Below are 23946 nucleotides of genomic sequence, written 5' to 3' on the forward strand. Positions count from 1 at the left end.
TTGTTTATCATCATCATTATAGCCATGAATGTTATAATAGGTATCATAAAAATAACTCAATATGACTCACGTGAATTGTAATACCTGTGAGTCATAACTCACGCATATTACAATATGACTCACGTGAATTGTAATACTCGTGAGTCATAAATCACGCGTATTACAATATGACTCACGTGAATTGTAATACCCGTGAGTCATAAATCATGCGTATTACAATATGACTCACGTGAATTGTAATACCTGTGAGTCATAACTCACGCGTATTACAATATGACTCACATGAATTGTAATACCCATCAGTTATGACTCACGCGTATTACAATGATGCGTGAGTCACGGTATGTCATTAATATGGCCAACCTGGATGTATTATACAATCTGTATACAACTTACAAATAAAAAAACAGAGACAATATTCATGTAATTGAAAACCAACAATCTGTATACAACTTTCAAATAAAAAATTAAAGACAATATTCAAGCAATCAGTATACAACTTTCAACTGAAAAACCAGAGACAATATTCATGTTTGTGACTGAGATGATGGCGGCTGAGATGATGATGCTCTTGCAGCTCTTGCAGTAGAGGGTGCAGGCATTACTGATTTGCATGTTGCCTTGTTATGACCTTGACCACCACATGAGCTACATCTTCTCGGTACCTTACGAATTTCACCTTAGGATGACCTACTATTTGTTTGAGGTCGCCCTTTCTTAACCTTAACAGGTGGTTTAAAGCACACTCGTTGCTTGATATGTTCTGGAATATCCCAATACTCTTCATGACAAACTGGATATATTGTTTCCGCATATGCATTGATCCAAAATTCACTTGAGTAATACCTGAAAGATAACAATTGAACATGTGAGAAATAAAGTTAGTTAGATAGATTCAATAGCAAATAAAGTAAAGTAAAGTAACCTTGAGCAGAACTCATAGGCATCCAATCTATGGGTACGGGAAGTAGCCAGGGAATGAGTGCAAGGAAGACCAGATACATCAAATACCCTACAACTACAACTCATTCTTTTCAAGTCAACTTTATAATCAGATTCACCGTCATAGACATAAAACTCGAATCGGTTAAGTGGATGAACGTTATATAATATGGCCTTCTCAGCTTGATCAAGTAAGAACTTTTCATAATAAGAAGATAAACGTTCATTGTGATTGGACGCTTTTTCTCTTCTACTATTAAACCAATCTTGTAATGTGAATCTTAAATAATCAGCTAAGATTGATATGGGATACTTTCTAGCTTCCCTACTTTGACTATTGAAGCTCTCAGCGTAATTGCTTGTCATTTGATTGTATCGTTTACCAAGAAAAAAGGCACGACTCCATCTCTCAAACCCAATATCTGCCAAATACATGGCAATACGAGGGTCCTTAGCATTGATCTTGTCAAAATTCTGATTAAACTTCAAGATTGTGTATGCTTGAGAAGCCAAACCAAACTCGGCGTGGCAGTGATCGGTTTTGAATTTGGCCATAATATTCATCTTGATGTGATATGTGCACGCACCGTGGTCAGCTTCTGGAAAAACAGAACACAAGGCATTGACGATGCTTGGGTGTCTATCGGATACGAACACGAGATCATCAACCAATCCAATTGCATCTCTAAGTTTTTGCATGAAATAAGTCCAGGAGTTGTTATTCTCTGAATCAACAACGCCGAATGCAACAAGATAGAGTTTTTCATTCGCATCTAATGTTATCGCCACCAATAGTTGACCTCCAACCTTGTGCTTAAGAAAACTGGCATCGACGCACAATACTGGACGAAAACAGTTTTTGAAACCCCTAATTGAGCAGCCTAAGGACATGAACATATACCTGAAATGACCGTGCTCATCCGTCTGGATGTATGTTATGGTACCCGGATTGTTCTTCTCCAACATGTACAGGTATGATGGCAATTTACCATAAGAATATTCTACAGTTCCTCGCACCGCCATTAGGGCCTTTTCTCTAGACCACCAAGCCTTATTATAAGACAACTTTATTCCATAAGTAGTTTGTATGTCTTCCATTATTTTCTTGAGCATGTGGTCATGGTGATGGTCCATGTACTTGCTCTTCATGCATTCCCCAAACACCCATGTTGGTGCTTGCCTTTGATTCTCTTGCCTCGTCACAATTGAACACATATGATCTTTTACGAATCTCAAACATTTCCGAGGAATTTACTCTGACAACACGCAGTCTCCACTTGCAATTCTTATCCAAACATTTCACAACCCAAAATTCTTTTTCTGACTTCACCACTTTGAATTCAAAATGATTAGTCATCGCATATTTATATAACCTCAGTTGAAGTTCTTTTTTATTCTCAAACAAAAACTGACTTCCAATCCGATTCCAGTACTTACTGCCTCATGTATAGGATTTTCACTACTTGGTATGTTACTAACAACCCATTCACTACAGCTTGGTTGAGTACGAACAACAACATTGTTTTGTTGTGTACTAGGAACTCAAGCACTACTTGGATTTGGATTGGTACTAGGAACCCAATCAGAACTACTAGGTTGGGTAATAGAAACCCAATCATCATCAGCATCATCCCCCACATTCAGACACAAATGTTCATCTTTAATGTCATTTTCGAAGAAAACCTCACGCTGCTTCGGGAAGACGTCAGGGTCATCAATTTCTAGAACAGCTACACTTTCTTGAGTTGGTAGTGACTTCTCTACTAAGGATACACACAATGGAGTGCGGTTGTGGACTGAAACTGCTTCATGTAAAAAGAACTCCACATCCACATCTTTTTTTATATCAGTTATATAAGAAAATTTGGCAATCATGCCAGGAGCATTATACTTGGCTTGAAGCAATAAATCATATCTAGATTTGTCAATATCGGGCATAAGTAGAATTTTGGAAAACAATCATACCGCTGTTTGAATTTGCAGAAAAATGAGTAAGATCATCCGTAGTTTTCCACTCTCCATCAAAATAAAGAAGTACAGGTACTTGAGCTGCAATTGAAAACAGTTCAACAACATCACAATAATTGAAAAAGTTCAACAACATTACCATAACCGAGGAGAGTTTGCTGGTAGAGTTTTAGGAAATCCAATGCAGCAATTTTTTTCATAAGTTTGCTTCAATGAATCTAATGGGATAAGAGCTCCCTATCCAATAGGTCCATTGAAGCAAACTTGTGGTTAATTCTTGGCACATTGTATCTCTACGAAACATACCAGCAAACTTTTCCTCAATGCTTAATTCGCGTGAGTGAAATACGCGTGAGTCAGCTACACTATGCCAGCAAACCCTAAACCTTAATACTAGAATAACAACATAGTATTGATTCACATTCATTCTAATACAACCTAGCTAAACTATAATTTAACTAACCTAGTGTTCATAATCACTAAAAACCATAAAATAAACATACCCATTTTGAGAACGAAGAGTAGTGGGTCACGAATTCAAACGGAGAGGTCTTGTGGTGTCGTCGTAGTCGTCAGCTGCTGCTCGTGGTCGAGTTCTTCAGGGGAGTACGGTTTGAGGGTCGAGTCGGAGTGGCAAAAGCGAGAGAAAAGAAAAGGGGAAATTAGTGATTCGTGGTTTTCTTATAAATTAGGGCACAAAATATTATATACGATGAAAGACGAGAATTGCAATTCACGCGATTTCATCTAAAACGCGTCAATGAACTCACGCATTTTAGATGAAATGCGTGAATGTCATTTCACGTTAATTGAAAGACGAGGATTGTCATTCACGCATTTCATCTAAAATGCGTGAGTTTATTAACGCGTTTTAGACGAAACGCGTGAATAACAACATTGTTCCTTGTTGTTTGAGTTATGTTGTAAACCAAGAAAGAGAATATGCGTGATTATACACAATACACAATACACAATACACGCGAGTTATATTGGATTGTTCTTAATAAGCATAAGTTATGATACTACATTCAAGCATTATACGTGAGTTTGTAGTATGGTGTATCATCAAATCGATTAACTCACCTAAATTATAAGAAAGCCAACAATGATAACTAAGGCATATTGTAATAAATCAACAAACCATATTGTTAACAAAAGTAATAAACCATAAATAGAAGAATATTCAGTAATACATTAATGATGATAAACCACCATAAATAGAAGAACAAATAAGTATTGTTAACAAAAGTCTAAACAACTCCAAATTGAGTAAGCAAATGCTGCAAATCACAAGCAGCAACAAATTGAAGCAACCTTGTATGAGGAACAACATGTTCATCCAATATTGATGACATAGCGGCCACTGTCTCAAAAAGCCAATTGTCGGGAAAAACTTCAAAATCCTTTTCCATTGGTCGATTTCTGCTGTCTATCTCGAAATATACTATTATAGTTTTTTCATCCCTTGGCTCAGCAAATGGATAATCTGGATTATCCAATTCTTTAATACTACCACCTCCATCAACTATTAACTCAATGAGATCCTGTTTGTAAAGTGGGAATAAATTCCCTACAAATATAAAAATGTAACCGTCGAACAGTTTCGAACGCTGAAAAACAAACAAACAAAATAATTTCAGTTATCAAGCAAAATAATAAAAGTACAGATAGGAGGAATAAGACCAAACTCACATTATTCAACAACCGAAGTCTTCCATTTCTAGGACCACCTTGGGCTCCATGATTATCATGTTTAACCTCATAAGGTTCCTCATCAACACAGTTTTGGGTTTTCAATGATGATTTTATCCCTACACAAAACAATTTTTATTTTAATTTAACAGACATATGTATGAAACAAATCGTGTTAACAGAGACTCACAATCAATAGTAAGGACCCATTTCCCATTCAGAATTGCCTTCAATACTTTTTTAGTTCGGCCGCATGCACCATTAGGATCAGTGTAAGCAATAACATGGGTTACATCTTCTCTCCACTTCGAAGACACCCTTGCACCAAAAGTGCGAGCAAATTCAACTATCAACAACTGTGTAAAACAGCAATATAATGGCTATTACATTCAAAACTAGATAATATGGACATAGTAGAGAGAATAGAACATACATTATCTTTAGGTGATAATTGATTGGGACATAAGGTCATAACAGTGTTTGTTGCCTGCATATTATAAAAAATGAGTTTTGTTATTAAATACATAAATATGAACATTTCAATTCAATATAACAACCATTTTATTGAACGAACTAGGGTTTAAGGTTTGTGGTTTCCTAACTAGGATTTTATTGTACGTACCATTTTGTTGAACGAACTGAGAAACCCGGTTGTGGTGGCGGTCGTGGCAGCTCCTGATCTAAATACTACAATATCCATAAATATAAACACCAGAATATACATCAAAAGCTAACCATACTATAATATCCATCAATATAAATGGCAGAATATACATCAAAACCTAACCATAAACCTAAATACATCAATATATATAGGAAACGACATAATATACATCAAAACCAAACCTTAAACCCTAAATACACCAATATCCATGAATATAAATGGCAGAATATACATCGAAACCAAACCATAAACCTAAATACATCAATATATATAGGAAACAACATAATATACATCAAAACCAAACCTTAAACCCTAAATACACCAATATCCATGAATATAAACGGTATAATATACATCAAAACCTTAACCTAAACCTAAATACATCAATATATATAGGAAACGGCATAATATAGATCAAAACCAAACCCTAAACCGAAATACATCCATATCCATGAATATAAACGGTATAATATAAATCGAAACCTAAACTTAAACCTTAAAACCTAAACTGACCTAATGATGTTGAAGAACGATGATGTTGGAAGGATCCCGATGATGTTGAAGAACGATGATGTTGGAAAGATCCCGATGATGTTGGAAGAATCTCGATGATGTTGAGGAACGATGATGTTGAGGAACGATGATCTTGATCGATGTTGAAGGAAGTCGGAATGGAAAGTCGGCAGTCGGGGTGAGAGGGAGAATCGGGGAGGTTTTGTTTTAAATTAGGGCCAAAAAGTTATATATAAGACTAAAGACGAGAATTGCAATTCACGTGATTTAATCTAAATCGCGTGAGTTGATCAACGCGATTTAGATGAAACGCGTGGATGGGAATTCACGTTAATTGAAAAACACGAATTGCCATTCACGCGTTTCATCTAAAACGCGTTAATGAAATCACGCGATTTAGATTAAATCGCGTGAATGGTAATTCGCGTCAATGAGCGTAAAATCTGACGCCCGAGGGGTATTTCTGACATTTCGCAGGGCAAAAGGGCCCTTTTTGCCAACATTAGCAGGCGCAGTGCATTTTTGAATTTTAGCCTGTTATGGGGGCCATTTCATCAAATTTCTCTTTAGTGAATGTAAAATAAAAAATTTAAGAGAGAGAAATTAATAAAAGTCATATTTGTAAGGTGACATGTGCACTGCCACATCATTCGCTATAAAATTTTCGTTTCCCCTATCATTACTCTTCTCACAAACAAGAAAGCTTCATTCTTCTTCTCTCCACTACCTTCTTATTTTTCTTAATAATGCAAAGATGAACCCTAACCCTACCTGAAAAACAAATAGAACAATGAGGAGGATAGAAACAAATCCTAGAGAAGTAAAGAGGGAAGATTTGAGATCTAGAAACAAGCATAATGTGTCGGAAAACAATGTCGTTGAACCATTCGCAGCATTCTCTACCACCACCACACTCATAATCGAGGTTTGAATAAACGACAAGACGAGCTTTGATGGATGAGTCGAGGGCACAGTGAAGATGAGCAACTAGAGAGAGACGGAGACGATGAGAGATGAAAAGTGAGAGAAATGAAATTTTAATTAGAATCTGAATCGTCGTACAATATCAAATCGTCGCGAACCTACATCAAATCGTCATGAATTTACAAGATCGTCACGAACTTCTAATCGCCACGAACTACAAATAGGTTTGTGACGATGAAGAACCAAAAGAACATTTCAGACTTAAAATGTCATTTTTGCAAATATTATCGACTCTGTTATTTTTCAAATTCGACATCTTATTGGGATAATTTTGTCATATTTCACCTTAATTCAATAAATACCATTACCGCTCATTTATATAACTTATTAATTTTAAAATATGTCATTTAAATTTAAAAATAAATAAATTTTAAAATAAGATTAATATTAAATTGAACATTTTCTTAAAATAATTTTTTTTCAAATATAACACTTTCCTAATTTATCTATATTTAAAATTCTTCTATTAAAATTTTGTATATTTATATCTTTTTTACTAAATGAATTGGCGGAGTATATATCCTTCTCCCTTTTTATTTTTAAATTTATTTTTCCTAAACTTTTTAAATCATTTTATATAACTACTTTTAATCAATCTTAAATTAATTTAATCCTAAATTTGAATATATAATCGATTCAACCAATACCTATTATTTTAAATTTATTTTGATTCTCAAAATATTTTTTATTGTCCCATTAGTTTTTTTTATCTTTCATCTTTATCGACTTATTTTTTATTTATTTAATTTTTTCTTTTTCTACGTAAGCTCTTGAATTTGTCAAAAATATTATCTTTTGTTCCAAAAAACATGTAATCCTCTCTTATCACTTACTAACATATTTATTGTACTATCACAACTTTTTTTTGTTACTAGTTAGGTTACTTAAGTAACACCGTGGTCTTATAAATAAATCTAATATTGAAAAAAATAATAATGATATAATATAATTTTTATATGTTTTACTTATCTATTAATAAATTAATAATTAAAAATTTTATTTAACAACAATGCAAATATAATTTTAATTTCTAAAAAGTTTATGATATTCTAAGAAATTATTTGAGTTAAAAAGAATATAAAAGAAATGTGATGTTAAATAGTCAAATAAAATTGAGTTGCCTAACATTAAAATTACATTGCTTATTCTGCATATATTGACTAAACAAATCTCAAAAGAATGACTCAAAATTCATATCATTTTCATTTCACATGAATTAATGATTAAACACAAACATTAATTTGATGATGCAACTTAATTATAATTTTATTGTTAAAAAATTAATACTCCTTTATAAATATAATTCTAAGAAATATTTACAAAATCAAAAATCAATTCTATTTGAATTGCAATTAATGGAGAGTCCTAAATTTCTTAAGAGAGTTAAAATTAGTGACAATTCAATCCCTTCTAGATACTTCATAATTATGTCATCTTGCTAGCCAAATTTGACCAAGACTCTATCACCCGACTTCCATTTAAGGGGGTAATTTATTCAATTCCAATTGACACAATAAGATCACATCTCTATTACCATAGTTGAGTTCTTTTGCAAGAGTGAAACGAAAAGAAAAACAAGACTAAATGGCCAAGGGTTCGGGTGTGGTAGTTGGTATTGTGTTGTTGTTACTCGTGGAAATGGCTGTTGGTCAGAGTGCATCGAATGTTAGGGCAACTTATCACTTGTATAACCCACAACAGATCGGATGGGACCTAAATACTGCTAGTGTGTACTGCGCCACTTGGGATGCCAATAAGCCCTTGGCTTGGCGACAACAATACGGTTGGACCGCCTTTTGTGGTCCTGTAGGTCCTCGCGGTCAAGACTCTTGTGGTCGATGCCTTAGAGTAAGTATTTGTTTTTTTTTTTCTTTTTCTGTAGATAATACGAGTGTATTGACCTAAACTCGTGACTTTGAGTGCATAAATTATTGTGATCAATCACTAAGTCATGAGTCTTCACAAGTATTTGTTTTTTTTTTAAATTGTATATAAATTAAATTGTAATAATATGATCTTGCATGTACATTTATAGGTCACAAACACAGACACGAAAACTCAAGCTACAGTGAGAATCGTCGACCAATGTGCCAACGGTGGTCTAGATCTAGACGTGAATGTCTTCCAACAACTCGATACTAATGGACAGGGAAACTTTCGTGGCCATCTCATTGTGAATTACGAGTTCGTGAATTGTTAAGGAACAACTTCAACAATTTGATGCGACAATCTAAGCTTAATTAATATAATAAAAATAATGTTGTTCATGTATCATGATGTGTCAGGTGGAATAAATAAAGAAGGCTTTGAAATAGTTAAATTGCTGTAATGTAAAATCAAGATATAAGAGCTTGTTAGTAATATATAAATATATATATTTATTAAAAGTTAGAAATGGTTCATTTGTTCCTTATTTAATGTTTAAAGTCAATTTACATGAAAAATTAGAGTAACGAGATATCACACAAATAAAAATATAAATAAATTAAATTAAATTAAAAAAATAGTAATAATATGTATTCAATGTTGAAATTTTTTAATAAATCACGAATAATATATTAAAATAAAAAATAGAACACTCTCATTTCACATTTTATTCATTTCGGTAAAACAATTTTTCTCATCAGATATTTTATTTTGAATAAACCTCTCAGCTCGTAACCTTACATTTTAATTTTGCTCAATCAAATATTTGATTCATATTTTTAAGATTTAACATTGTCACCTCACACTTTGGTCAATCAAATATTTGATTCATATTTTTTAACCACTTTCAATTGATATTGGTCTATTATCCATCGGGAAACCACATCCTAATCACACTTGGTTAAATGATTGTACTTGTTTTGTTAGGTTGGGAGTTCGAAACATACCTATAGCATTTTTAATTTTATTTTTAACCATTTTAAATTTATGGGCGGGTCAACCCACAATCCGACCTAAGTATCAATTTACTCTCACATATATAGATATAGATATATATATATATATATATATCCAAATTAATCACAGCTCTCTACCCGACAATTCAAAAACTTTGAAAATTTAAAATAAAAAATAGAACATTCTCATTCCATATTTTATTCATTTTGGTAAAATATTTATCTCATCACATATTTTTTCCGAATAAACATTTCATCTCGTGACCTTACACTTTAACTTTGGTCAATCAAATATTTGATTCATATTTTTAACATTTAACATCGTAACTTTGGTCAATCAAATATTTGATTCATATTTTTTAACCACTTTCAATTGATATCAGTCTATTATTCCTCGACAAATCACATCTCAATCACACTTGGTTAAAGAATTGTACTTGTTTTGTTAGGTTGGAAGTTCGAAACATACATATAACATTTTTTATTTTATTTTTAACCGTTTTAATTTTATGGGCGGTTCAACTCACAATCCGACCCAATTATTTATTTACTCTCGCCTATATATCCAAATTAACCATAGTACTTTGGACACTTTAAAAATTAAGCATCATTATGTTGAACTTATATTGTTAAAATATCATGCGTTCATCCAATTTGGTGTTAATTTAAAATATGAAGTCTTATTAGTCTAGTTGGTTAAAGTGTTATATTTGTTTTGTTAGATTGCAAGTTCGAAACATACATATAACATTTTATATTTTATTTTTAACCGTTTTAAATTTATGGGATATCCATTTACTCTCACATATAAATCTAAATTAACCACAGCTCTCGACCCGACAATCCGTACACTTTGAAAATTAAGCATTATATATATATATATATATATATATATATATATATATATATATATATTAGTTAAAAACTTAATTTATATTGTGAAAATATCTAGCGTTCATCAAATTTGGTGTTAAATTTAAAATAAAAAATTTTATTAGCTTAGTTGGTTAAAATGTTGTATGTGTTTTATTAGGTTGCAAGTTCGAAACATACATATAACATTTTTTATTTTATTTTTAACATTTTTAAGTTTATGGGCAGGTCAACCCACAATCCGACCCAAGTATCAATTTACTTTCACGTATATATCCAAATTAACCACAGCTCTTCACTCGACAATCCGGACACTTTAAAAATTAATATCATTATATATATATATATATATATATATATATATATATATATATATATATATATATATTAGTTAGAAAGTTAAACTTATATTGTTAAAATATCTCGTGTTCATCAAATTTGGTGTTAAATTTAAAATATAAAGCTTTATTAATTTAGTTGGTTAAATTGTTGTACTTGTTTTTGTTAGGTTACAAGTTCGAAACATATCTATAGCATTTTTTAATTTTATTTTTAATCGTTGTAAGTTTATGGGCATGTCAACCCACAATTCGACATAAATATTCATTTACTCTTACATGTATATTCAAATTAACCACAGTTTTAATTTGATAATCTTAAAATTTTTAAAATTAAGCATTATTATATATATTTATATATATAAATTAGAAATAAATTTGTAGTTAAGTTAATCAAATAAAATAAACAACATCATTATCATTTTTAACATCATTATCATTTTCACCACGTATTACCTGGCCCGCCTGGATGAAATAAATGAGGAACCAAAAATTTTGAGTCAAATTCAGGTTGAATGAGACACATTATTTATTTATTTATTTTTGTTAGTTTATGAGATAAAAAGTTAAAATTTTAATATTATTTTAATTTTTATAAATATTTTTCTTTCAATCGAGCTCCAAGAAATTAGCTCTAATAAATTAGTGAATTGACTTAATAATATTGACAGAAATAATAATTATAATCTCATTTAAAAAAGTTAATTTATAAAACAATCTAATGTTTGTAAAATAAATATTAATTGATCAAACAAACATGTCTTTTAAGAATTCAGTTCAAATTTATAAAAGAAAAAAGGTTAAAAAATAATCAGTTCCTTAAAAAAAATCAGTCCCTAGTAATTAATCGGTCGGGTACCGTGTTTCAAACGGATCCAAAATTTTGACATGCCTTGTCTGGTCTACAATAACAACTAGTAATAAAACAACATAAAAAAAACAAAACATAGATGTCAAAACAAAACATATGACACCAAGAGCCACATAAATTTGAATATGCAAAACCATTTTGTGAATACTAAATTATTCTACTTCATTTTCTTTTAACATTGTAAATACTAAATACAAATAATATCTTTATTAATTTAACCCAAATAACCTCCATATAAATCCACTTTTTCATCAAAGAAGATTGTTTTTTTTTCAAATAATCCTACATCAAACAAACTCGAAGTACCATTGGATTGGGAGATCGTTTTCTGTCATCTATTTATTTGAAACTATTGGTTTCAGGACCAAATCTCAGATCTTGAAGTACTTGTAACCATAATCAGGACTCGTCATACCTTCTTCCCAGTCACCCAACTTACTACCTCCAAATACTATTTGTTGTATCCCCAGATATCTGCCATGACCAAGAAAAATATATAAGTAAAATGCAATTTAATTTGGATAAAATTCAAAACTAAATTCTAATTCTTTGTGTTTTTTTTTGCTAATGGCGATCTTGAAAAAAAAACATCCTTGAACAGATTTTGTCACTAATAATCACAACTAATTTTAAGAGTGCAGTCATGGAACAATTGTCTAATCCAATCACAATAACAACATTATGAAGAAAATACACAAATAATCATACTATTTGTATACAAAGAATGAGATATAGATACTCAGAGAATGACTTGGTTGAGTGGTTCTTGATGAAGGGTTCCATGATATATTGATATTCAAATGATCAGCTAAAATACCAAATTACTATTCTTTTATACTTTGTAACATTTTAAAATATTAAATACTAGTTGGATAATTTGGTCATTTTACCTAAATAAACTATTCTTTTACATCAAATAAGTTTTATTTTTCTCTAAGAAAATCATCTTATTTCCAAATAATCCTACATCAAACAATCATAAAAGTTAACTTTAAAGATTTTTCTTGCGATATTCAGCATTTTGGGTATATTTTCTTATTTGCAAAGGAAAAAAATGCTTACTCTGAGCTAAGCACTGTAAGGCAATTAAGAAGTACATCGATAGCAAAGAAATCAGACGTTCCAAGATCCACCCTGCAGCAAACATCCATTCACATCAGCATTTTAAATGATTAAATCTATATGCTATGAATGTTTAGTTCCATAACCAAACGAATTGAAAGCATTTTTTTTACCAAACTCGGCCCCAATTGTCCTGGAACTCGACGTCACCGATGTCATGAAATGATGATGGCATCACTTTGAAGCCCTTCTCCTCGTCATATAAAGGATCATACTCCATAGATGTATTTCCCAACTGCCATAACAATAATAGCATTTCTTATTGTATGAAGAAACATACGAGTTGGTTGTTTACCTACTATAACTAAAATCCATGTGAGAAAAGTATTTTGAAGTCCAACGAAACTGAAAATGAAAAACGACCATTGCGAAGAAATTTCGGTTTTAAGTTTTTTTGGCTACAAGTACCAAACATAACTGTTATTTTCTATGTCTAAGTAGAATGTGAAGTTCTCAAAGACAAAATGCTTTTAAGGCCTGAAACAAACAAGAGAGAAGAAAGAGAATATGTAGGAGACACATTTGTAAAAAAGTAGAACATAGAACCCATGCACACTTCATACACCAATTGGTTAAGTTTTCCTGTGAAATTCAAACTAGGTATTTTAATCTCAATAAATTCCAACATTTCGTTTAAGCTTTTGGTTTAGATACTTAAGCACATGAGAGCTTTTGTCAATAATAATCATATTTTAAAAAAAAAAAGTGAAGTACAATGTGGAGGTCAAACAAGGAGATGAAACATCATAGTAAATCTTGTCAATTAGTAGAGTTTTTGCTTTTCTTTCAAATTGTTAATAGATTGTTGCTATTACTTTCTTATTTTCTTTATAACCGAAGTGGTTGGGGGAAGCTTACACATAAGGCCAGCCCCGAGGATTGGGTTACCCTAGCCTGATTACAGTGTTCTTTTTTTTGCAAAAAAAAAGAGAAAGGAATTAAAGACATAATAGTTACAAAAAACTCATATAAAAGCAAGATTGTATTGTACTTTTAGCATGAATTACATGAAAAAAAAAATCAAAATATAACATAGGTTAAAAGAAAACAATTTCTCCTTGTATTTTTAAGCAAACTTCTCCTCTGTTTTATTCCTTTCCTCTTCGATTTTTACTTTCTTGGTTCTCTGTGTCGTTTTCCAGCGACACGACGCAACAATTACAAAATGGATTTTTTTCAAAAAGATAAAATGGAAATGCTTAAATACTTTTTAAGTTTCTATATTTATAAGGCTTTCAATTTCATTTTATCTCTTTATTTTGTCTTGTTTTATTTCTTGTTCTTCTGCATTGCTGGCATCCACAATTATTATGGAAGTTGATCATTTCTTAGATCTGATATGAATTTAGGAATATATTGACCTGTACATATTAACCCTTTTTAGTGTTATCAATACTTCTCAAAACTTACTTGGAAGTGGGGTAGGTTCTGAACTTTACTTAAAAATTAATAAAAATGAGAGGAAAAAGAAAGTGTGGTACATATTAACCCTTTTTAGTGTTATCAACTTATCATTACTTCTCAAAACTTACTTGGAAGTGGGGTAGGTTCTGAAGTTTACTTAAAAATTAATAAAAATGAGAGGAAAAAGAAAGTGTGGCTGCTGGGATTCGAGCCCAGGTCTCCACGGCCACAACGTGGAATTCTTACCACTAAACTACAGCCACTTTTGTTAATTACCAAAATAATTTTTGTTTTGAGCTACTTTAGAAAATCGAACATGAAACAATAATAAACCCCTTATTTCATGTGACATGTATAGCTAGTACTTGCCATCCCTCATACATCTAGGGCTTTATCTGGATTTAATCCAAAGAAATCATCATCCTATCAACTATCAACTATTCAATATAATAATAAATTAAAATATCCAAATATTTTTCTTTTTTCTCTATGTCTATACTATACAAGTCATTAAAGTGAAGGGTATTTTAGTCAAATAAAGTGTTTTCAGTTTTTAAATCAAACAGGATTTCTTACTCATAATCTGTAAAAAAAACAAGATCAGACAAGCTCCTAATATTTGGATAATAGTTAGTTACTAATCATTCCAATCTCATGACACTTGCACACATTTGAACATTCTTAGACAAATAGAACTTAGACAATAGTTATTTCATGACAGGGGCCGATAATTCTATCATCTTCTCAGACTTTAAGTTTTAAACTATAAATTTTGCAATAATCCCGAACTATGTTCTCTCATGAGTCCCCCATGATAACACCCTCGTGGCCACAACAGACTAACCCAACAGACTCTTCTTTTTATTGTCAAGCCTTGCAAGAGGAATTGTATAAATAACATTCTCTGTAAAGTTCTTATGATTCTTCTTTGCATCCCCTGGCCCAAGAGGCAATTTGGAAGAAAGTGACGGTTCTCATTGTGTTTTATCATATATGCAGATAACACATACATAAAGTTTCATAAATCCAAACAGAATGATTCAGGTTCCAGGCAAATTTTTACATGTATTTAAACAAAGAAGTAAAAGGACCATAAGACATACATAAGCAATTTCAAATTAGTGGAACATAACTAGGCATATAAATGAGTTTTTTGACATTAATCAGATATTTGGAGAGCAATTACTGGAAAAACAATAAATTAATCCGAACCTGTAGATTAGATGAATTGAACGCACCCAAGCGACCCATGACATACCATGACTGAATAACCTGGTAGACATGATCAAGACAAAGGAAAAAGGATCATCAATAATTCATGTCCTGGATAGCACTTGGCATGAAACTAAGAGCTTGTTTGATGTATAGTTTTTTTGAAAAAAAAAATCTTGTTGGTTGAAAACGTGGATTATTTGGTTAAATGACTAAATATACTTTACATTTTAGTTGATGATGGGATAAAAGGGTTATTTGGAACTTCATCAAACAAGCCCTGAGATGATACTCGAAAGATAAAGAAAGGATAGATAGCTCTACATACACTACCAATAAGGTCAACCTCCCGATCAGATGGTGATCCATACAACTCAAACCATATGTAAGAATCGATAAGATTGAAGCTGTAAATAGACAATAAAACATCCAACAATATTTTATAAAATATCAGAACCAACCATGCTATTGAGTTGATAATCAATGGGGAAGATGATAAAGAGGAGTGGATTACTCTCTGAAGCTAACTTTGAAAGACAACACTGAACCAGTTTTAGACTTGTTAAAATTGGGACCTCTCGTTCTTACCCTTTCTTCAACCTAAAAGAAGATAAAACAAGGATCAAAGATATCAAAAGTTCAGCCAATGAAGAGAAAATGATATACCTTTTTCCTCATTAGCTCAGGATTCCCAATGCTATCCCCAAGAACAGCTCGGAGCTCTTCATCATTTTTACAAGCATCTTCCAGCACCCTGTCCATTCATACAAAACAAACCGGTTATAACGAAAAGCAATTCCATCTATTGCCTCAGGTCGAATGAGAAAAGAAGGAGAGAAACTTGGCCCAAGCAGGATAATTGTGAAGGCGGTCATAGTCACGCTTCCTCTTGTCCTCCCTAATCTTCAGCAATCTTCGACCTCTTGCCGTCGTCCCGGAACCTTTTGCGGCGGCTTTGCCAGTCAGTATATCTGTGTCAACCAGGAAATCGTCGTTATGAATTCTCCGTTGGCAGGCACTGATTTTTGCGTGAGTTGAGAAACATAGTCTGGATGATTGTTTAAGAAGCTCCGTTGATAATAAAGAAGATGAATATGAATTTGATGAAGAGTGAGATTGATGGAAAGTGAAATGTGGCCGAGTATAATAGCTAGAACAATGCATCTCTCTCTATCTCTCTATGGAACAATGAAATTGATTAGCACTGCTATCCCCAAGAACAGAGTCGCCGTCGCCGTCGGACCTGAATCGTTGTCGTCGGTCCTTTACAGGGGCCAGTGGTGAGGTGAGAAAGAGTCTCTTATGCTCTCTACTACTACTTTGTGAATGGAAAGGGGATAAAAGAAAGGGTTAGAAATTGAGAGTTCCATTCTTTTTTTTTCTTAACTAATTATTAAAGATACCGAATTACAATATCAAAATATCACGGGTTCGATCTCATTTATAAACGACATCGATTTTATGTTATTCGATGAAATTTAACCTTGAGTCATTTTTATACATATTAAGAAAATGATTGAATAAATTTTATAAAAATGGTACCAAATGCGATTAAACATTCTAAAAGGAAAAAAATAATGTAAAAATTTTAAATATTAATAAAATAAAATAAAATTATCATGTACTATACTTTTTTTAGATTGGAATGAATGCGTACAACATAAATTATTTGAAACTTTCGTATTCATAACTTTTTTTTTCTAAAACTCTTCTATTTATTTTTTTTTTCAGATTTTCCACCACATAACGAGAGAAATTAATTTAAAATCGTTTACAATTTTGTTAGTAGAGTTTACTAGACTCTTTTTACCCATAAGTCTACAACTTTGGTTGGTGTCTCATTGAAATTGAAAAAGGTTCTATAAAAATTTAATTAAATAATTGTTCAAATAATCCTTTTAAGTTAAGTCTCTTTTTATAAAAATTTATTAAAAGTCATATATTCTTAATTTCACTTTAAATCCATTCAAATATAAACTAAGATTTAACGCACGTGTGTCACAAACTCTCTACTCAAGTAATTCATTTGGCCTTGAACAATCAATCAATTTAAAATCTTAAACTTCTTAAAACAATAACTTTTAATTTATTAGTCTTTAACCCTTGTCAAAAGTACTAAAAATAAAAAAAATAAAAATAAAACTTTCAGGACTCACAAACTCTTTTCACCTTGAAGAATATTTTATTATTTAACTTTTTCTTTAAAAATGGTTTATCAATTCAAGATCTTAAAATGAACATACTATTGATTCAATTATTGGATTATTGTAAAATGTTAAAGGCTTTGTAAGCACAACTGCAGCAAATATAAACTTACAATTTTAACATATTATCATTCATGAGTAAAATACAAGACATTAAGTAACTGCTAACTACATCAATCAAGCAAGCAACCGATTACTAAAAACTAAATAAATGTTTAGTCCTAATGAAGCGAAACTCGACCTCATTACTACAAGGAACATAAATCGACTTCATTACTACAAGGTCGATATGCTACAAAAGTGCTATCATTTGAGAATGAGCCAGGATTGAAGTATTTGGTCCCAGCATAACTGAATTCCTTTTGCTCACTTTTGTCCCCCAACACTACCTGCATTAATAAGGTCAAACAAAAATTAAAAAGATGTGTTGAAAAGGGGCGAAGTCGTAGTTTTTGCACTTTCAATTGTTAATAATTCCGTCTAAAACTGATTTGCCTGTTGATTTCGATCCAAATTGAGACTCAAATTTGGCTTGTTCAGAATGTGCCCAATTAACAAAATAAGGCATAAATGACTCATGTTAGGAGGCTTGGTGGAGACTTTTGAAGGGTTCTTTTTCTTCTCATAATAAGTTAAGTTATATGCATATTTAATCAAATACCTTAATAATTAATTCTAATATATCTAAAAATAAAATAATATAAACTTAATTTGTGTTTCAATGACAAAATAAAAAGAGTACCGTATGTGGCACAGGATAAAGATGAAGGCAATGATCATAATTCCAGATAACCGGTAGTACACTTAGCGGCAATGGGCAAAGATGGCTTTGGTGTGCTATGGTAGCAACTAGCTGCAATAGATATTGAAAATCAAATTAAGTTAGCATAGCTTCGGTTCAAGAGCTATTTATCGCAGTTTTGAAGTGCCGATAAATTTCTTACATGCTCAAATGGTTCGCTACTCTCTTCTGTTGAAGGGGGAACCAAACATGACCTCCGCATCCTATAAAGCATATCCTGCCGGAAAAATACAATTTCTTGCGTGTAATACTTAATCCTGAATGCCAACATACACCAAAAAAGTCAAACATTAACAAGAAACCTTTATCAAAGGAGAAATTCCTATAAAAACACATATTCAACATTGATTGAGTTGTTGTAGGCATTGATTGTATGTATTGTTAGAAGTTGCATCCGCGCAAACTTTATTAATACAAAAATAATATTCAGAAAAAGAAATCCTAAAATGTAAAAAGGAAACAAAACAAAAATAGACAATTAATTAGTCCTTGTTCGATGAAGGGTTATTTCAAACAAGGCCTAAGTAAATGCCTTTTATTTTTGTTTTTTTTTTGCATCATTAATCAAATCAACAACTAAAATACTAAGATACCTTACTTTATCTTTTAGAAAATTTAAAAATATTAAATACAGAAATAATTTAGTCATTTAACCTAAGTAATTCCACTTTTCAAGGGTTTTTTCCAAAGAAAAATACATCAAACAAGCTCTTGGGTTTGTGTTGATTACCTGCAAGGATTGCTGGAAAACACCGAATTGGGAACATATTTTTGGAACTCTTCAGTTATAGAATTTGGCAAACCACATCTGGGTAGAACATTTGAAGGTCCTGAATACACAAATTACTATATAAGAGCAAAATAATTTTATACCCAACATGAAATTTATAAGCTTGCATCATTAAAATTAACATACCCACATCATCAGGACCTGGAATGAAAAGGAATCTACTTTGCTCTTTAAGACGTGGATGGGATTCAATCAACTGTCCGAATCTTCCAAATTGTGATCTGCATCCCACAGTTGTGTATTTTTTAGTTTTTAACTATCCTACAGAAAACATCTTGACAAAAAGGCAGCATAAACTGAAAGCCTTTACTTACCTCAGACTTGAGTAAGAACTGAATGATAGATTACATGGTCGTGAACAGAAGTTTCCCATGAAAACAAATAAACAAGGAACCACCTCCAAGTTTTCATAACCATCCAACATAGTTGCAAGATTTTTCATGGTCTTTAAGGGAAGAAGAATAAACACCATAAGTCAAACGGAAGAAATGGAACAAAGAAATATGCAGATGGAATAAGGGCATACTACCTCCGCATTGTCTAGCCAAATATCAGAAAGTATAACGATCATGTCATTAGTTGCTTTCATTTCCATATCTCTGAGTCTCAACTGTCGCAAAATATTGACAAGAACCTTTCAGATTATGGCTACAACTAAATATAGATAAACTCTGACTAAAATAGATACATACAGTTTCTTCTTTTGTCAGCATTCCAGCACCAAAAAAGTCAAGTCCAGAAAACATTGCTTGTGCCTTATCTCTGTCTTCCAAAGGAGGAAATCCACATGTTTTCACCTGTGCAAAAGAAAAAGGTCAAGGTAAGCTGGTATTTCAACATGTGTATGCATCTAAAATAGAATAAAAACTGAAAGGTACAAGCCTACATTGATTAATAGCAAATATAAAATGAGTATGTGATATACTAACTCTGAATGAAAAAACAAATGACACATTGTTTTTCCTCTTCAGTGGAAAATGACATTATTCCACGGTAGAGGCGAACACAATAGCCCACCATCATGACCCTCCCACTCCAATCATTGTACTTTCAATGAGAATCGAACATGAGACCTCACCTCTCAAGTTCAAAACTCTGTCCACTTGAGCTACTATGGATGGGTAACATGACACCTTGTTATGTATCAGGGTATACTATAGGGATATAGTAGTTTATAGTTTTAAGGTAAGTATTATAAGTTATAACTAGTGTTAGTAGAGAAAGGAAGCTAGATATAAACAGTTACAAAGTGGTTTTCCAAGAACTACAGTTTTAACCAGATTATAATGATTGTGGATCCACATTATGAAGGAAGATTCCATGACAAAGACTACAAAAGAAACCACTTAAGAGGTAGAAGAACATGGGATAATCCCAATAATTGTATTGGTTAGAAATTGACTAAGAAAATCTATTCAAAAGCAGTACTCTATTAGATTTGTGATTGAGATTCTTTATCATATATCATATACCAAAACCATGAAAACAATATTGCAACACAAAACTACAAAACCAACAGATAATCAAGGTAGTCTAGAAAAAAATATATAATAATAATAATAATACAAAATAAGACTTAACAGAAAAATAAATACTTGCCTGAAAGATACCTTCCACAAGCATCTCACCTTCAGCTAAGACAATAGTATTTTCAGAGAAAAATCCTGTAGTTATTTTGTAAGTGCAAGTTAAGGAGAACAATATATTTTCCTTTAAAATTCCAAAGGAAATACATATGCAATTGCTTCATAAAAATAATGTTGCATAGTGTTGAAAATGAATTTGCAGGATAAGCAATGGAAATGAGCTGTGAGCATGTTCATGATCTATGCTCCATATCGTAGAATTTTCATAGGCTAGAGGAAAACAAAAGAGTGTCCTGGGAATAGATTTACATATGCAACTAAGGGTGTAAGGCAGCTTATAGCTCAGATTAGGGATAAGGCGTGTCAAAGTTCAATATGGGCTAATATTCATATAAATCAGGCAAGTGCAATGATATGGAATTGAGTGGGACAAACTGTATATATGATGAAGCAAATTCCAAGGAAAAACAGAAGGGAAGATGTCAATCAGCAAAGCAATATATAACAGAAGCATTACCATACATAAAGCGATGATATCATAAATATTTAAATAATTTGATGTGTTGAGAAATGAAAGGTATTATCTATTTGCAAGATTATAGTATCTTAGCCTGGAAAATCATAAAGCGATCCAACCAAACTTTTAAGATAATCCATCTTGAACAAACAGGGACGTGCAAGGATATAGCATTTGACAAATTGATTTCAACTGCTGCAGTTAGATCTTCTAAGTAGAAGTGGCCATCCTCTAATTGTGATATTAATCCCATGATCCATCTTTTGCCTGTTTGTCCAATAAGACACTGGATTGGGGATATCTGCCAAAGACACGAGTACATCAGTTTTTCCTTGCACAATTAGCTTCCATGACAAAGAAATGAGAAGGACCGAGAAAAACTTACCTCACAACTTCCAAACTTGGAACTTTCCATATCAAATGCAGGTTTTGTAAAAAGTGGATTACGGGAGAGCTGTTGGGACAGCAAGAAGAATCTCTCCCTGTATAAACTGGCTTTTGCAGGAGCATTGCCATGAATTGGAAGCTTTCCTGTGTGCCTAAAAGTTCACAAACTAAGTTACAGCTTTTAACGGGAGAGCTGTTGGAACAGCAAGAGGAATCTTGAATTAACATACTCGTAGAATGTCTTTTTGACGGAATCATAGTGGAATTTGGGGATCAGGAAGGCGTCAACAATCCTTAGAGCTGATTTACTACCGGCAACAGAGCTGCTGCAGCTTGGATTTTCCTCAACAGCTGCCTCCGCTTCAAGAAGAAGATTCACTACTCTTTGCACAGCCTCTTTGTCCAAAATAGACGATTTCACTGTTATTATCAACATTCAAGGTTGGAATTTCACATAGTAATAATCTATAAAGAGAAGAGAAAAACAAAAATGCATACAGGATTCATTTTGAAGTTCGTCGAGAAGAAGGTCAATGGCTTCGTCTTCAGCGTCCTGGAAGCGGCTCAAAAATGCAAGAACCTCGTTCAAGGCTTCCACTTTAAGGGTGTATCCACCCATCTTGAACTTCCTCTGTATCTTCTTTCGGATCATTGCACTACTCATCTTGGTCTCACTCAAAGTCAGAGATTGTGATGAACAATAGCATAAATGATTCTAGAAGAAGAATGGTTTAGGGTTAAGTAAATAGAGTGATATATTAGTAAGTATGTTATTAGGGTTCAAACACTTGCACGAAATAGAGAGAATACTAACCAAGCAGAGAGGAGTAATGAAATCGGAGCCCTATTGATCTCCACGGCTGATTCACTGTCGGAGGGAGAGAGAACCTTGGAAAAATGAAAAAAACTCAACGGCTACTGCTCCACTTTCTTCTCTCACGCCGGCAGAAAAAAGGAAATTAGGTCAAAATTCCTGATTGAGAAGACTGTGTTCTTACATTATATTGGTGACATTGATTAAGTATAGAATACTAATGATGATGAAAAGTGTGATACTATGAATTTCATGAACATAAAATATCATACTTAAAGATAATAGAGGATGAAAATAATGTTTTTGAGTTGGCTTTGAAAATTTGTATTTGAATTTAGGAAAGCTTAGATTGTGTTTTTTTAATGCAAATTTGATTGATGATAAGAATAAGGCTGGAAATGAGTCCAAGTTTATAGGGCTTAGTCAAAATTCAAATTCGAGTGGAGAGCTTTGTTAGTTTAATATTCGAGTTCATATAAATTTTTTTATTTTAATATTAAACTTAAAATTTAAAATAAATATTTTTTTTACACAAATATTTAAAATTTTAATTTTATTCAAGTTTTTCAAATCAAGTTGAGCTTGGAAAATTCGATAAAATGGCCTTAATAATGGGTGTAATTCTAAAAAAGACATACGCCTGATAAATCTTGTAAAAAGGGCATTTTCACCCTGCGAAATGTTCGTCTTACTCCTCTCGCGATCATTTACTGCTCATTAACGTGATTTATCATTGTTGCGTTTTCATTTAAAACGCGTTTATGAACTCACGCATTTTAGATGAAACGCGATAGTGGTAAATCACGATAATTAAAATACGAGATTTACAACTATCGTGTTTTTATATAACACGCATTTATGAACTCTAGCGTTTTATAAGAAAACGCAATTGTGGTAAATCGCGATAATGAAAATACCAGATTTACAACTATCGTGTTTTATATAAAATGTGTTTATGAACTCTAGCGTTTTACAAGAAAACGCGATAGTGGTAAATCACGTCTTTCATCGTGTAAAAACTTAATTTACCCCTCTTTAAAAAAAACATTTCACGACTCTCGACTCTCTCTACAACCCACGACTCTCCAACTTCTAACTTCGTTCAAATCAGTTCAACATCATCATCGATCAATTCTCATCCGTGTTCGTTCTCCGTCTCTTCGTTCCTATATTCAGGTGAGTTTAAGGTTTAGATGTAATGTGTAATTTTAGCTTTTAGGATAAAGATTATCATTCTTAAATGAAGAAAAAGAAAGAATTAATTAAATAAAGAATTAATTAAGATTAAATGTTTTTAATTAATTAAAATAAACTTAAAGCTAAGTTTAATATTATACGACATAGTTTTGATAATGAATAAGTGAATAAAACTAAGTTGTGC

At 32.1% G+C, this 23946-nt stretch overlaps 3 protein-coding genes and 1 non-coding gene across 4 annotated transcripts; 1 reads left to right on the plus strand and 3 right to left on the minus strand.

Moving 5' to 3' along the window:
• The first annotated feature begins 8286 nt into the window (after positions 1–8286).
• On the plus strand, positions 8287–9137 carry LOC124925434 (pathogenesis-related protein PR-4-like). Its single transcript, XM_047465435.1, has 2 exons — positions 8287–8611; positions 8799–9137. The coding sequence occupies exons 1-2, from the start codon at positions 8348–8350 to the stop codon at positions 8961–8963; spliced, it is 429 nt and encodes a 142-aa protein (XP_047321391.1). The 5' UTR covers positions 8287–8347; the 3' UTR covers positions 8964–9137.
• Positions 9138–11790: 2653 nt separating this feature from the next.
• On the minus strand, positions 11791–16797 carry LOC124925444. The gene is made up of 8 exons (XM_047465447.1): positions 16307–16797; positions 16132–16219; positions 15980–16065; positions 15794–15872; positions 15466–15525; positions 12963–13084; positions 12790–12861; positions 11791–12201 (listed from the first exon to the last, which is right to left on the minus strand). The coding sequence occupies exons 1-8, from the start codon at positions 16627–16629 to the stop codon at positions 12099–12101; spliced, it is 933 nt and encodes a 310-aa protein (XP_047321403.1). The 5' UTR covers positions 16630–16797; the 3' UTR covers positions 11791–12098.
• On the minus strand, positions 14445–14516 carry TRNAH-GUG. Its single transcript has one exon. It is a non-coding gene; the product is annotated as a tRNA-His (tRNA).
• Positions 16798–17736: 939 nt separating the features above from the next.
• Positions 17737–22461, minus strand: LOC124919727 (DNA polymerase epsilon subunit B). Its single transcript, XM_047460049.1, has 13 exons — positions 22250–22461; positions 21982–22171; positions 21750–21903; positions 21534–21665; positions 20861–20938; positions 19954–20058; positions 19791–19871; positions 19576–19706; positions 19388–19482; positions 19202–19301; positions 18614–18728; positions 18412–18522; positions 17737–18058 (listed from the first exon to the last, which is right to left on the minus strand). Exons 1-13 carry the CDS (start codon positions 22413–22415, stop codon positions 17918–17920), a joined length of 1599 nt encoding a protein of 532 aa, XP_047316005.1. The 5' UTR covers positions 22416–22461; the 3' UTR covers positions 17737–17917.
• Between the last annotated feature and the right edge of the window lie 1485 nt (positions 22462–23946).

This window comes from Impatiens glandulifera, chromosome 1, assembly GCF_907164915.1.
Source record: "Impatiens glandulifera chromosome 1, dImpGla2.1, whole genome shotgun sequence".
Lineage (NCBI taxonomy): Eukaryota > Viridiplantae > Streptophyta > Magnoliopsida > Ericales > Balsaminaceae > Impatiens > Impatiens glandulifera.

Excerpts from the sequence above, each read along its gene's own strand:
- LOC124925444 (XM_047465447.1), bottom strand. The coding sequence starts at position 16,629 with ATGCATTGTTCTAGCTATTATACTCGGCCACATTTCACTTTCCATCAA. Across the intron at positions 15,873-15,979 it reads TTCAAAGTTAGCTTCAGAGA|CTTCAATCTTATCGATTCTT; the intron begins GTAATCCACTCC and ends GTCTATTTACAG. Across the intron at positions 12,202-12,789 it reads CTTACAGTGCTTAGCTCAGA|ATATCTGGGGATACAACAAA; the intron begins GTAAGCATTTTT and ends TGGTCATGGCAG.
- LOC124919727 (XM_047460049.1), bottom strand. The coding sequence starts at position 22,415 with ATGAGTAGTGCAATGATCCGAAAGAAGATACAGAGGAAGTTCAAGATG. Across the intron at positions 22,172-22,249 it reads CGAACTTCAAAATGAATCCT|TGAAATCGTCTATTTTGGAC; the intron begins GTATGCATTTTT and ends TGATAATAACAG. Across the intron at positions 18,059-18,411 it reads TTTATCCTGTGCCACATACG|GTAGTGTTGGGGGACAAAAG; the intron begins GTACTCTTTTTA and ends TTATTAATGCAG.
- LOC124925434 (XM_047465435.1), top strand. The coding sequence starts at position 8,348 with ATGGCCAAGGGTTCGGGTGTGGTAGTTGGTATTGTGTTGTTGTTACTC. Across the intron at positions 8,612-8,798 it reads CTTGTGGTCGATGCCTTAGA|GTCACAAACACAGACACGAA; the intron begins GTAAGTATTTGT and ends GTACATTTATAG.